The 13,150-nt window shown below is 50.9% G+C and overlaps 4 protein-coding genes across 4 annotated transcripts; 1 reads left to right on the top strand and 3 right to left on the bottom strand.

Moving 5' to 3' along the window:
- Positions 1–1,323: 1,323 nt before the first annotated feature.
- Positions 1,324–4,088, bottom strand: BO85DRAFT_486626 (N-alpha-acetyltransferase 35, NatC auxiliary subunit; the record flags this gene model as incomplete). Its single annotated transcript, XM_025663399.1, has 8 exons — positions 1,324–2,280; positions 2,331–2,429; positions 2,501–2,758; positions 2,812–3,270; positions 3,331–3,567; positions 3,638–3,778; positions 3,862–3,929; positions 4,022–4,088. The coding sequence occupies 8 exons, from the start codon at positions 4,086–4,088 to the stop codon at positions 1,324–1,326; spliced, it is 2,286 nt and encodes a 761-aa protein (XP_025516932.1).
- Positions 4,089–4,229: 141 nt separating this feature from the next.
- Positions 4,230–5,305, bottom strand: BO85DRAFT_259853 (ATP synthase subunit epsilon family protein). The gene is made up of 3 exons (XM_025655018.1): positions 4,920–5,305; positions 4,730–4,844; positions 4,230–4,643 (listed from the first exon to the last, which is right to left on the bottom strand). The coding sequence occupies exons 1-3, from the start codon at positions 4,949–4,951 to the stop codon at positions 4,566–4,568; spliced, it is 225 nt and encodes a 74-aa protein (XP_025516931.1). The 5' UTR covers positions 4,952–5,305; the 3' UTR covers positions 4,230–4,565.
- A 757-nt stretch (positions 5,306–6,062) lies between these two features.
- On the top strand, positions 6,063–8,397 carry hsp60 (chaperone ATPase HSP60). Its single transcript, XM_025662213.1, has 3 exons — positions 6,063–6,349; positions 6,432–6,573; positions 6,642–8,397. The coding sequence occupies exons 1-3, from the start codon at positions 6,242–6,244 to the stop codon at positions 8,153–8,155; spliced, it is 1,764 nt and encodes a 587-aa protein (XP_025516930.1). The 5' UTR covers positions 6,063–6,241; the 3' UTR covers positions 8,156–8,397.
- A 348-nt stretch (positions 8,398–8,745) lies between these two features.
- BO85DRAFT_369054 (uncharacterized protein) lies at positions 8,746–12,790 on the bottom strand (the record flags this gene model as incomplete). Its single annotated transcript, XM_025655899.1, has 10 exons — positions 8,746–9,176; positions 9,257–9,360; positions 9,443–9,570; positions 9,643–10,011; positions 10,063–10,683; positions 10,807–10,975; positions 11,020–11,268; positions 11,304–12,394; positions 12,455–12,665; positions 12,732–12,790. 10 exons carry the CDS (start codon positions 12,788–12,790, stop codon positions 8,746–8,748), a joined length of 3,432 nt encoding a protein of 1,143 aa, XP_025516929.1.
- Between the last annotated feature and the right edge of the window lie 360 nt (positions 12,791–13,150).

Here is a 13,150-nt window from a genome sequence, read left to right as displayed (position 1 = left end):
GTGTCTCTGTTGTTCCGCATGGACCAAGCAAGCCGTGAATCATTCCCGCTCGGCAATTTCCCACCCAATGATTAATCGCCCATTGGTGTTCATCTGATGGTTCATCATTCTTCTTCCGCATCATCCTGGCGCTGCACCCCTTCCTTCCTTCCCGGCTGTGTCCACACCATTGCATTCCATCCATCCATCCATAGTCTCGGGTCCGGTGAGGTCATCGGCGCAACTCCCTGGTTTAGTCAACTGAGTTCGTCAACGCAATTCTGTTTCTCCCCCACTTGTCAGTCTAGTTTAGGACATTAGTGTAGTTAGTGTAATGTAGTCACTTCAGGTTTAGTAAATTTGATTGTTTCCCACCTCATTTTCACCCCGGTATCGTAAGTGAGCGAGCTATGAGCTAGCAACTCAAGCAATCACTGCATAATGCATAATCAACGTGCAGTTCGGTTAATGATTCGAAATTGTTCCCCATCTTTTGATCAATGAAGGTCGAAGATGGAATGATGATGGATGTCAAGTCCGGGATAGAGAGGCCTGGTGGATGCTGTAGTAGTGAGAGATGGTTAGCGAGAGCTGAGAGGCAGTAAGGCGAAGCAGTTTGACAGGTCGGGGTCAGCTGACTGGGTAACTAAGTAAGGTAAGTGTATGAAAGAATGAAAGGAAGGAAGGAAGGAAGAAATGGGCTGATCTGCTTTGTACATTACATCCTTCTTTCTTACTGCTTCTCTCCCGCCGAGGCGAGCTGGTAGATAGTGGGGAGGTAGTAGCTAATACGACTACTACAGTACGGTTGGATCGCTCCTTCCTTAACTGGTGAGGCTAAGTGGTCTAATTACGTGTCAATTGAAAGGTGATATCGATCTGCTTGATGGATGTTATTGGCGTGTTTCCTTTACTCTTTTTGTCTCTGCAGGTCGGGGTACCAGGTAAGAGATCGAAAAACCATCATCAATGTGATCGGTATATTTGGTGTATCTTATAGTATACATGACTTCATGATGCATCGGGCATGTCTCCACACCAGCTGCCTAGGGCTTCACTAAGTAATTTAGATAACATTGGGGGACGGTCGGCTCTTGTGCACAGCTTCAGAGGTGCCAATCAGCGTTGTCGTCCCCGCCACAGGATGTGTCTACTACTCCGCGCCGGTCGTCTTCGCTTCCAGCCTACGGTGGGAAGGACGCACACAACCCCCTGGGGAACCGCCGTCGCGTGGTCTAATCCCCGTCAGGATCGCGGCGGGAAGGGCAACAAGGGTCTGTTTTACTTGCCAAGACTCGCGCCCGCCTGGCAAGTACCGGTCGCCGTAGAGAGAGAGGATGCCCTTCACGTCTTCTTAGAGGTTGCTACTGTCCCTTGGGAAATCTGCGGGACTATCCACCAATCATGCCAACGGGCCTTACTTCCAACCTCTGGAATGGTCACCTGGAGGTTTATCGATGGGCGGTTGGCCGCTTCATCAGATTGTTCCTTTGGCGTGCGCTTCTCCAATGCTTCCTTGACTGTTCCGATGGCAATACTGGCACCGATGCAGGCGCGCTTCGTGTCTTTGATGTCGCGCTTCCAGTCTTCTTCAATGGCCGGTGCGGGGCTCTCCTCGCCATCGGAATCGCGGATAAAAGCCCCGTTCGCTAGCGTGGCTTCCCACGCTTTCCGGGCTTCCGAGATCGCCTTAGTGGCACGCTCCAGCACGATCTCGTCACTGTCCCCTTCGAGCACCGCTTCCCGGCGGTACTCATCGTAGGGGACCAATTCCGGCAAGGTAATTGAAAGGAATGGTTTCATGCGGAGTTCGTAGCGCAACCGGTCGCTGGAGTACGCTTGGGGTGACGAGGCTGTTGGCAGGACACGATGGCGAGCAAGTAGCACGTACAGGGCGTGCAGGGAAATCGCAAATGCGTCAATCGCAACGATTTGCGTCGTGAGCCGTTCGAGCAGTTTGAGGGACTTCTGGAGGGCAGCATGGCGTTCAAGAGCATCGCGCTTCTTGGCGGCCACATCGGGAAGGTTTCGTTTGGCCGTGGCGACAGTGAACGTGCGGATACGATCGATATGGCCTAGATGGGTAGAACAAATGTGGGACAGGTACCAGTACATCCCCGGTAGTTCTTCCGGTGCGTAGATAGAAAGCTCGAACCCGAGCTGAAGAATGAGGCGGAATTGAACCAGTTTCTGATGGTAGGCCCAGCTACTAAGAGGGTATGAGTACGTTGCGTCGCCATTAGCGAGCATCAGCGGGGGTTCTTTGCTGAGGGTACGGAGTTGCTCATCCAGATCTTCCGCCTACAGAGGATTAGCCCTACCCATGCTAACTGGAATATCGGGAGACTTACCTCCATTTGCAAGTTATCCCAGTCGACAATGGTATGGCAAACAGTACGGCGGATGCGGCAGCGATTCAGGCAGGAACTACGGAACGTGTCCACAAAAGGCTGCATGGATTAGTCGGGTCAAGCCTTGAATAGAAACGTATACACGGGAAGAGAGAATGGGAGGTGCCTACCTGGGAGAAGCGCTGCACGAACGCGTCCATTTGCTTGGCAATCTGGAAGCGGGGGTCTGAAGGCACCTCAATATCGTCCATGTTGGCTTGCAGAAGTATACTAGACGGTAGTACAAGCTCCGCGAGCTCATCGTACAGGAACTGTTTAACCGGGACGGCTCCCAGTATCGTCATGTTGTTTACGATCATTGACTGAACCAGCGATCGGATATATACTGATGGCTGAGGCTTGCGTGACAGCAAAGTCCAGACAATTACCTGCGTTCATTAGTAAGACACTGCTGCAGCGACAAAGCTGTGTGGCCACCCACCTTGAAATTGTAAGGACCGCGGTAACCGATGACTTCTTGGAGATCAATTGCGTCTTGACATAGTCGCCTCAGATGCGCCAGCGCATCGTCGAAATTGATATTCACCATCGGTCGTGGCGGCACAGTGCTGGCCAGTTTTCTTTGAATCTTCCAACTGAACGAATCAGGCACTTGCGCTCCAAGGGTCGTCGATTTGGCCATATCATCCAATTGGGGCAGACAAGCCAAAAACGGCTCCTTTGACCTCGTCTCAATCACTTCGATATCTTGTTCCATGCCCTTCAGAAAGTCACGTCGGAAGAGCAGTCTGGTTTTTATGGCCTGCCGCACGTTCTCATCCAACTTATCCTTCTGTTCGTCAACCCAATAAATCGCTTGATGAAGGAGGTCGTAGAATGGCTCCGGTTCGAATTGCGACAGCAGGCTGCGATTGTAGAGCTGGGTGACAAAGTCCTCTTCCTGTGATGAAGGAATGCTGTTAGCTGCGGAGCCAACAGAAGGTAGTAAGCCGAAACCAACCTCGAAATAGTATTCAGTGGCTACTCGTGCATGAACAAAGTCGCAGCATTTGAGGAGCGCCAGACAATAAGCACGCAGTACCAGATGCACGACCGGGGCTTCCTTGTCATTACTCGCGGCACGTCCGCGAGAGAAGGTGGCTTCATCGAGCGACTTCGGGACCGGCCACAAGAGCTTATCAAGGTACAGGGATGTGAAGAGGGTTTGGGAAAGAGGGTGGCCCATATGCCATGCCATCTATCGCAACAGACCAGTTAGCATGGTCGGATGCAGCGTCAAAAATTCGAGTGCGAGTACCTCAACATACCTCATGACACAGCAATCCGTCCATAATACCAAGGACCTCCTCCGGACTAAGCTCCCGCGTCACATCGTAATCGTCATCCAAAGCCTGCGCATGGTTTTCGCCGGGGCCTAGATATCCACTATCCATCTTGGAGTCCATAATCTATTACGAATGGGAGAATATCAGCTTCTGGTTCGATGTAATCGGCCGGACGTCTGTCAAAAGCATATTGAGTCGCAACCGACCTCCAGCGCCCCAACTGCTTCGAAAAGCGTGAAGTAATCATCTTTGACGAGCTGGCCAGTTTTCAGCTCTGAGGTAAAGATAGTGAAGTAGTCAGTGAGCAATTCACTTTATACGGTGGAATCATAAAAAAGGGCGGGCTGTAGAGAGGAAGTGGCTCACTTGAGGCAGCGGATGTAAATTCATCGGTGATGTCGCGCGGGACTACCGACTGCGTGACAACCCGCATTGTCGAAACAGGGAATGAGTCGTTAGGCAGCATGTGAAACCACGATCATTTGCAGCCAGCTGCCAGATTGTCTGGGTCGTCTAAAAAGAAGGGTTGTTCCCAAGGGGAAGGGGAATGAGAGTTGGAGCAGACCGAGAGCGGGCGAGGGGAGGGCGGGGAGTCGGGCGGACAGGGCAAAACTTGCGGGAAACACAAGCCGCACGCGCTCAAGCAGAGCCCGTCGAGTTCTGTTCAGGAACCCATGCTCTCGCAGGCACAAGAACTACATTTGTGGATAAGCGGGCCCTGCTAGCCAGCTAGAGAAGAACGGCAGGAAGAGATAGTTCTTTTCTATTTAGACCTGATCAAAGGGGCCAATATGCTACAGAGATCTATTCCATTCCTGCCCATGGCTTCCACCCGAGACGAGACCTCAACATCCTTCATCCAGAATACACATCTTCCGGGCTTCTTTCACACAATTTCGGAACGGGGTATTTATTTCGACTCGGCCTGAGCAGCGAGAGCCTCATCGTTGGCCTTGGCGAGGGACTTGACTTCACCCTGCTTGCCGTTCTATATCCGGAACCCGATAGTCAGTCAAAACCGTCCTCATCCCATTGAAGTTTGGCGAAGGGTATGTCAGGCGTGCAAATACGAACCTCCCACTTGGCGAAACGCAGGTCCATGTTTCCGCGGCGCTCAGCAGCAGCACGGGGACCGTCCTTAAGAGACCTGCGGACCGCGCGAGCGGCAACGGTCAAGTAGCGGTTGTAGCTGTAAAAGTCAACCAAGACGTCAGTCGGAGGGTCTGAAGCAGACAAGACGATTCAGAGCGAGACGATAACATACGTGAGACCAGCAGCTTTCCAAGCGAATGCCATTTTGACGGTGAGGGATAGATGAGGGGATTCTGTTCAGGAGAAGGAACACTTGCTTTGGGATGCTTTGCAGACGGTCGAGTTTCGGAGGTTCGGGAAGGTTGGGTCATGTGATACACGTGACTGACACGCCCTCAACCGGATGTACTTCCCCATATTTATCTTTAGATCTTATAGTATTTTAAGTGTTTCATCCAGCAAGATCGATTCGTTGCAATAGAGCAGGCACTACTAATTGTTCTGTGACTTTTGGAAGACTCAATTTGATTCATGTGTCTCCAAGTAATAAAGAATCTCCAGCAACTAACATATATATCTGGAGGTATATATTAATCTAAGAATATAGATGGAAATGAGCAATCAGTTACTTCTAAGCCACTAGAGTATTAGGGCTGGCGATGTATGGTAGCACCCGATAACCTCTTGATGTAGTAGAAGCGCCAATGCAGCTTATTAGCTAGTACAAGTACTGCAGCTCATCACTTATAATCCTCCAACATGACCTCTGTAACTACTATTTTGTCATTAGGACCATACAGGGCCGAGGAGACTTGTAGAGGATAGCACAAATATGGTTAATAGTTTATATTAAGGTTATCACAGTGGTAAATAGTTGCTATTAGTCATAATATAGGTATTTAACTGCCATAAGTAAGTACGGTGGTTTCTAGCTTTCACAAGTTATGAACTCTTCTGTAAGTATGCCCTATCAGTTTCTTTTGACTACTACCACTACTAAAGATAGTAGTAGGTGGGAGAGTCGGTGAGAGGACCAACGGACTATAATTTAACAGCACTACTCTCAAAAAGACGGTAGTCTCCCTCCGCCAGAATATATTTTGACCATCCTCATATTTCTGGTGGTAGTCAGTATACTTAGAACCTAGGCTTAACATAATAAGCTCTTCATATCAGTCACTAGGGACTTTTTTTAAATTACATATATAATTTATGTTTTACAAAATATCAAAGAAGCCTTTATATCCGGCAACGGGTTACCTCTTCCGACGACCCGAGGCGATTCCCTCGGATAGCCGGGCCCCACGTGACCTTCTAGGAGCTTCTGCCGCCAAGACAATCCGGGGATCGAGAATCGCCTGGAAAATTTTCGAGACTTTGGCTTCATCTCCATCCCCATCTCCATCTCTTCCTCCATCCATTCTTCTTCTCCTTCTTCTCCCTTGACACCCGTTCTTGCTCTGGGAGTTCTGGTCGGGTAACCCTCGATCTAATTGTATTCTAATATCCTCTTCTACCTTGTTTCTGTCTTGTTTTTCATAACATCCCTTCAAGATGCAACGCGCTCTCTCTTCCAGGACCTCCGTCCTGTCCGCCGCTGCCAAGCGTGCTTCTTTCCAGAGATCTCCCGTCAGCCTTCAGCAGCAGCGTTTTGCTCACAAGGTATGTCTCTTAGCTTGGAATTGAGCTGCTCTTGCTGGAGCTCTCGACAGCCCTGTCTGGAAGCTTGCTCACACCTTTCTAGGAGCTCAAGTTCGGCGTTGAGGCTCGTGCCCAGCTCCTCAAGGGTGTCGACACTCTTGCCAAGGCTGTCACCTCTACTCTTGGTCCCAAGGGTCGCAACGTCCTGATCGAGTCCCCCTACGGTTCCCCCAAGATCACCAAGGGTACGTCCTCCCTACAATCATATTAATAATACGGAGCTTCGCGGATCGATCCGTACTGACTGTAACAGACGGTGTTAGCGTTGCCAAGGCCATTCAGCTCCAGGACAAGTTCGAGAACCTCGGTGCTCGTCTCCTCCAGGATGTCGCTTCCAAGACCAACGAAATCGCTGGTGACGGTACCACCACTGCCACCGTCCTTGCCCGTGCCATCTTCTCCGAGACCGTGAAGAACGTTGCCGCTGGCTGCAACCCCATGGACCTCCGTCGTGGTATCCAGGCCGCCGTTGACGCTGTTGTCGACTACCTCCAGCAGAACAAGCGTGACATCACCACCGGTGAGGAGATCGCTCAGGTCGCTACCATCTCCGCCAACGGCGACACCCACGTTGGTAAGCTCATCTCCACCGCCATGGAGAGAGTTGGCAAGGAGGGTGTTATCACCGTCAAGGAGGGTAAGACCCTCGAGGATGAGCTTGAGGTTACCGAGGGTATGCGTTTCGACCGTGGATACACCTCCCCCTACTTCATCACCGACGCCAAGTCCCAGAAGGTCGAATTCGAGAAGCCCCTGATCCTGCTCTCTGAGAAGAAGATCTCCGCCGTCCAGGACATCATTCCCGCCCTTGAGGCCTCCACCACCCTCCGCCGTCCTCTCGTCATCATTGCTGAGGACATTGAGGGTGAGGCTCTCGCCGTCTGCATCCTGAACAAGCTCCGTGGCCAGCTCCAGGTTGCCGCTGTCAAGGCCCCTGGCTTCGGTGACAACCGCAAGAGCATCCTTGGTGATCTTGCCGTTCTCACCAACGGTACTGTCTTCAGCGACGAGCTTGACATCAAGCTCGAGAAGCTGACCCCCGACATGCTCGGTTCCACTGGTGCCATCACCATCACCAAGGAGGACACCATCATCCTCAACGGTGAGGGCAGCAAGGACAGCATCTCTCAGCGCTGCGAGCAGATCCGTGGTGTCATGGCTGACCCCACCACCTCCGAGTACGAGAAGGAGAAGCTCCAGGAGCGTCTCGCTAAGCTCTCTGGCGGTGTCGCCGTCATCAAGGTCGGTGGTGCCTCCGAGGTTGAGGTCGGTGAGAAGAAGGACCGTGTTGTCGACGCTCTCAACGCCACTCGCGCTGCTGTTGAGGAGGGTATCCTCCCCGGTGGTGGTACTGCCCTCCTGAAGGCCTCCGCCAACGGTCTTGCCAACGTCCAGACCGCCAACTTCGACCAGCAGCTCGGTGTCAGCATCATCAAGAGCGCCATCACCCGCCCCGCCCGTACCATCGTCGAGAACGCTGGTCTCGAGGGCAGCGTCATTGTTGGCAAGCTCACCGATGACTTCGCCAAGGACTTCAACCGTGGTTTCGACAGCTCCAAGGGCGAGTACGTCGACATGATCTCCAGCGGTATCGTCGACCCCCTCAAGGTTGTCCGCACCTCCCTGGTTGACGCCAGCGGTGTTGCCTCCCTCCTTGGTACCACCGAGGTCGCCATCGTTGATGCCCCTGAGGAGAAGGGCCCTGCTCCTGCCGGTGGCATGGGTGGCATGGGTGGTATGGGCGGCATGGGCGGTGGCATGTTCTAAGCTAAGCCCCGTTCTCGTGTAGCCTTACCCGTTCCTTGTTTCTAAAGAGGTCTCCCTTCCAGCGTGTTGTTGCATAGTACGGGCATTGTCCTGATATGTTTTTTTCTTTCTTCTTGTTCTTGGTTTTTGACTATCTCCTTTGTCTCTAATGTGTTATACGTCTTTGGTCACCTAACCACATCCTCTTTTACCCGACTTATCCTACTTTCACCTCTTATATCCTCTCCTCCCTTATCATCTCCACTCCGTTATATTGGGCACAAAAAGTCTCAGGGAGTCCTGTGTATCATACCATGTACTTTATGTGCTCCACGGCTGTTCACTCTGCCGTGGTGTTTAGCAATTTTATCTATTAATTGTTCATGAGCATTCTACCTTCGTAGTGTGGTGGTAAACCTGTTACTGCCAACCGAGTATTAAAGGAAATACTTGTAACATCAATAAAATGATCCGTCCTAGATCAAGAAGTTACTACTTACTACTAATCAACATCGTAAACAATATATATTCCCATTTATAAAACACTAACTACCAACTCCCAACAAAACCCCACACCTCTATTATCTCAAGTACTAACAACCATCTACTCATCAATCCCCCCACCCCCTCCCCTTCTCCGCATAGTACGGATCCATCCTCTCCCTCTCCACCTCCCCATCCACCAGTCCCATACGCCCCACACCACCACCCATCATCTTATCCTCATGTTCGGACCAAATATCCTCCCCAGACTGCTGTCTCTGTATCTTCCCATTCCGTCTATGTTTCCCCAAGCCACGACGCCCAGTCGTCTTCGGCCGATGATTATTCTCAGATTCAACTCCAGGTCCAGGTCCAGGCCTCTTCCTCTTCACCTTCCTCCCCATCCTCTTCCACCACTGGAAGAGTAATGTGATCGGCGCGAGAAGGAAATCGGCGACTATATCTATGATGAGTTTCTGTGCGCGCCAGAGGGTTTCGCGGAGCCGTTCGTTGAAGGCTATCAGGAGGGCGAACATTATTATGGCGAAGGAGGCGGGGCCTGTTTTGTTTATATTTAGCGTTGGGTTGGGTCGGGGGAGGGAGGTACTTGGGATGTAGGAGGGAGGGGTTGGGGTGTACCTGAAATGTATAGCATCTGGCCCAGGGTTAGGTTCTCTGGCTCGCCGCTCCATTCTCGGGCGTTGATGCCGAATAAGGAGGTGAAGAAGGAGAGGGGGAGGAAGCTGGATGGTGTAGATGAATATCAGGGTTAGTTGTGTGTGTGTGTGGGTTTGCTGGTGTATATTGGGGGGGAAGGAAACTGACATAATGGTGAATATTGTAAAGACCATGACAGATCGAGATTGATCTTGGGTTACTTCTGCTTCCCATCGGGCGAGACGGGATTCGTCGACGCTGGCTTGTTTTTGTTTGAGGTCGAGTAAGTTTTCGACCTGTTGGTTTTGGGGGGGAGGTGTCAGTTCGATGTCTTGCCTGGGAGGAGAAGAATATTGGTGAGAACGTACTGCTTTCTGTGCCACGGATGCGTTTTCGCGCATTTCGAGGACTTGGTTCCGGTACTCTTCTAGTCGGGAGAGGGCCGATTCGATGAATGCTTGTCCGCAGCCTCGGTGTTCGAAGTAGCTGGACATGGTTCTCACTGTAGTTGCTTGCTGTTCGAGGAGTTTGAGGAGGGTGCTGAGTTCGTCTACGATGTCTCTCAGCTCGAGCAATGTGGAGAGGTCCTCGCGGTTTCGTCTGGCTACTTTGTTGTCCCTCTCGTCGCGCTCCGCGGCGGACATGGGTCTGCCTTCGGCGTTCTTGTTATAGTCGGCGGGTCGAGTGTTGAAGCCGCGGTTTCGGAAGCGTTTGAAGGATTTGGTTACGATTTCGGTCTAACATGGTTAGTATTGTAATTTTGTACATTGGAGAGATTGGGTTCTCACAAGAATGCTGATGGACTCTTCGAATATACGGAGTATCTGCAGGTCACGGTGCAATGTCCGGTCCAGAAGGACGGTGATTGCATGCAACACGATTAAGGAAGCAAGGTCGCCAGCTGTTTCGAAGCGTCTTGCGAGATCTCCGTTAAGCTCGTTGTAGATGCTGCTATAGAGGTTTGACTGCTCGTAGAGTTTACCTTCTGCCGTCGTGGCCTCCTGATTGGGGAAGAAAGTGACTACTGTCTTCTCATCGACAATCCATAACCAGAGTTGATCAACCATGAGGACTTTTCCATCCATGAATGTGTTTTTGGTGTTGATAGAGTTTTCTGCTTCGGCGGGAATCTTGATTTCGTCATTGAGATTAACGACCTTCTTCGTCCGTTTCCAGAGCATCTGGTCATCATCTCTTGCCACGGTCGATCGTAAGTTAGGGTACCCGAATTGATCCAATGTTCGCCGGATATGAATAGGTGGCTCGCTTCCGAGATATCTCCAAATCAGCTTTGACTCCAGGCTTGCTTTGGAGATGTCGTCTGGCACTGGTCTGAAGCGCCCTTGTCGCAATCTGTCTTCGACGACTTTACGCCGTTGAACGAGATTCCAGTAGGTATCCCAGTGGAGCTATACTGAATTTAGTACAGGTGATATGCATGAGATCTCAGTGGTCTGATAATACGTACATATGGTATCTAGTCAGGAACGAAAGGTGAGCATCCTGCTTGTTTGATAGAGTGGTAGACTTACGTATAAAGCCAATCTAGGATCTTGATGCCCATCTTCAGTATCAGGAGCTGGAGGCTTGCCGTCATTGAAGTGAATACAGTCCGGTCTTACGTAGCGAGCGTGAGGTTCAAGGTGACGGGCTCTGATGAGATTCGAATACCAGTATTCGTCATTGACAAACTCCTCCAAGCTAGATACGTCAGCAAGAGGTCTGACATTTTGAGGGATACGTACAACTTCTGCCTATCGTGGCTCCCACAAGCCTTGGCTAGTATAGCTGGTACCCATCCAGTGTGGGTATAAGGCACATGGATCCAAAGAAGTTTCTCGCTACCTGGCTCCGGCTGGTCAAATCGTGGCATCTTCCGAGGCATCTCGGCCCTCTGCTGATCGACAGTATCTCGGAAGGGCGGTGGAATCGGTAGGAAGCTTTTATATCTGGGGGAACTAGATATTGCTCTTCGTTTGCATTTTGTTAACTGTCTAGCTTTATTGGCAGAGGTTGCACAGAAACTCACAGAATGTTTCCCACACCCGTTTCGCTTTGACTAGCATCACCTATCTCATCCTGGCTTTGTGAATCAGACATCTTCACATCTTGACCTGATTCTGGCTGTACATCAAAGTAGTCATCAACCGCTGGCTCGGTAATATGGATCTGAGGAGATGTGTGGCCCATAAAGCTGCGACTCGCTTTTAATGGGGGTCTGTGAGGAAGAGTTTCGGGTCTGTCGGCCTCCGCTACAGGTGTTTCTCTTGGTTGCAATATGCCATCCATTGACGCTCGAACATGAGCAGAAGTCGGTCTGCTATCAAAGCTGCTTAGAGAGGAGTCATCGTAGATGCTCGCTGGTATCCCGGCTGTCTTTTGAAGCCTGATATCAAGGCATGAAGAGGGTCCATTGGCCAAATACTCGCGGAGAGATGCTTTGGTGGACCATAGTTTCAAAGGGGTTTCGTCGCTAATTCCACGCGCGGTGTCTTCGAAAAAGCCATTCACTTGGACCAGTACTTCCATGTCGACGTCTAATTGGGCATCTGTCAGCTTGGATAGACGAATAGCCACGGTGACAGATTCATGTAATTCATCTATGAAACTGATTCTTGTGGTAAGCTCCTGGCCCTTGAAAGACGCAGTGCCAACGTGGTCAGTAGCTAGAGGGGTTTCTTTTTCATGTTCAAAACCAAGAATACCAGACCGAATGGACGTAATGGGAACATGCATGTCTATGGTGGTTCCAGCCTCAGAGTCGGCGATACTTAGGGTTGAATCGACAGTCTCCAGGTAGGTCCAAAGTCTAATGTCCGCCGATATTGCCCTGAATTCGCTAGAAAGACGTAAGAGGTAGGGATGTCTTGGTTTGAAGAGTTCCTGAATACGAGGTGGAAGGCGGTGTTTGAGTCTCATCAAGTGCTGAATACTTTTGGTGAACTCCGGAGCCGACAGATAACTCGAGCCATGATGCGGTGTCGCCAGAAATGCGATGCCATAGCAACTTGACAGAATCGAACCAAGTCTGGATGTCAGTTGGCTCGCTATTACAAGCGCTGCTTTGGCGACAAGTCCGCCCGTGCTGTGACAAATGAAGAAGATAGGACGCCTAAGGCTCTGCAACGCAATATCAGGACCGTGCTCTGCATCTACAACAAGGATAGTGGAAGTACTCACAGTTGACCCCCTTTTCTCTAGAAGCCACTTTAACAGCCGGTGAGCCAGTAGGTCCAGATCATCTTGGGAGTCAAGATGCCCGTGGTCTGCAAATAGAACGCGAGCGGTTGGGATGCATCTGGCTAACTCGGTGAGAAGCCACGGCGTTTGTGAAACCTCATCGAGCCATGTCCTCCTGGGATCTGCACCGATAGCTGGCACTGCAACGATACTAGTTTTTCATTGCATCAGCTCATCTATCATTCTCAGGATGGTGGAGAGACCATCGGATACTTACTCCACTGCCGTTTCGATGCGCGGCGGTTGTTCCCCGTTGAGCGCATTCTCGGGAGCCATTTCCACATTCGCTCCAGTGGACAGAGGAGAGTTGAGACATATTGTCTGAACGAAGTGGGGAGGATGTAAAGGTGAGCAGTGCACTGCTTTGACTCAGAAGGAAGACGAGCCTCATCATCTGACACTCTGTTGATCCACCCCCGGGCAGGTGACTGTCTTGGAAGATCTTCTCAGCCTTACTTGGCAGACCCTTGCTAGTAGGGGAGAACACCACTTAAATTAGCCTTGAATTATAAGAGATCGGCAAATTAATTAGCCCCATCCAAGAAAAGTCTGAAACTATCTATGGGATTTGTCAGTAAGCGCAAGTCGTGCAGAAGAATCCCAGCCAACTAGTACTAACGATACTGGTTCATCAGA

Source organism: Aspergillus piperis, assembly GCF_003184755.1.
Source record: "Aspergillus piperis CBS 112811 unplaced genomic scaffold BO85scaffold_6, whole genome shotgun sequence".
NCBI classification, from domain to species: domain Eukaryota; kingdom Fungi; phylum Ascomycota; class Eurotiomycetes; order Eurotiales; family Aspergillaceae; genus Aspergillus; species Aspergillus piperis.
Note: the sequence above shows the minus strand (reverse complement) of the source record. Positions and strands in the feature narration are given on the sequence as shown.

Coding starts and splice junctions, on each gene's coding strand:
- hsp60 (XM_025662213.1), top strand. CDS start 6,242: ATGCAACGCGCTCTCTCTTCCAGGACCTCCGTCCTGTCCGCCGCTGCC. Junction 6,350..6,431: donor AGCAGCGTTTTGCTCACAAG/GTATGTCTCTTA, acceptor ACACCTTTCTAG/GAGCTCAAGTTCGGCGTTGA. Junction 6,574..6,641: donor TTCCCCCAAGATCACCAAGG/GTACGTCCTCCC, acceptor TGACTGTAACAG/ACGGTGTTAGCGTTGCCAAG.
- BO85DRAFT_259853 (XM_025655018.1), bottom strand. CDS start 4,951: ATGGCATTCGCTTGGAAAGCTGCTGGTCTCAC. Junction 4,845..4,919: donor TGGAAAGCTGCTGGTCTCAC/GTATGTTATCGT, acceptor TGACTTTTACAG/CTACAACCGCTACTTGACCG. Junction 4,644..4,729: donor TGCGTTTCGCCAAGTGGGAG/GTTCGTATTTGC, acceptor TTCCGGATATAG/AACGGCAAGCAGGGTGAAGT.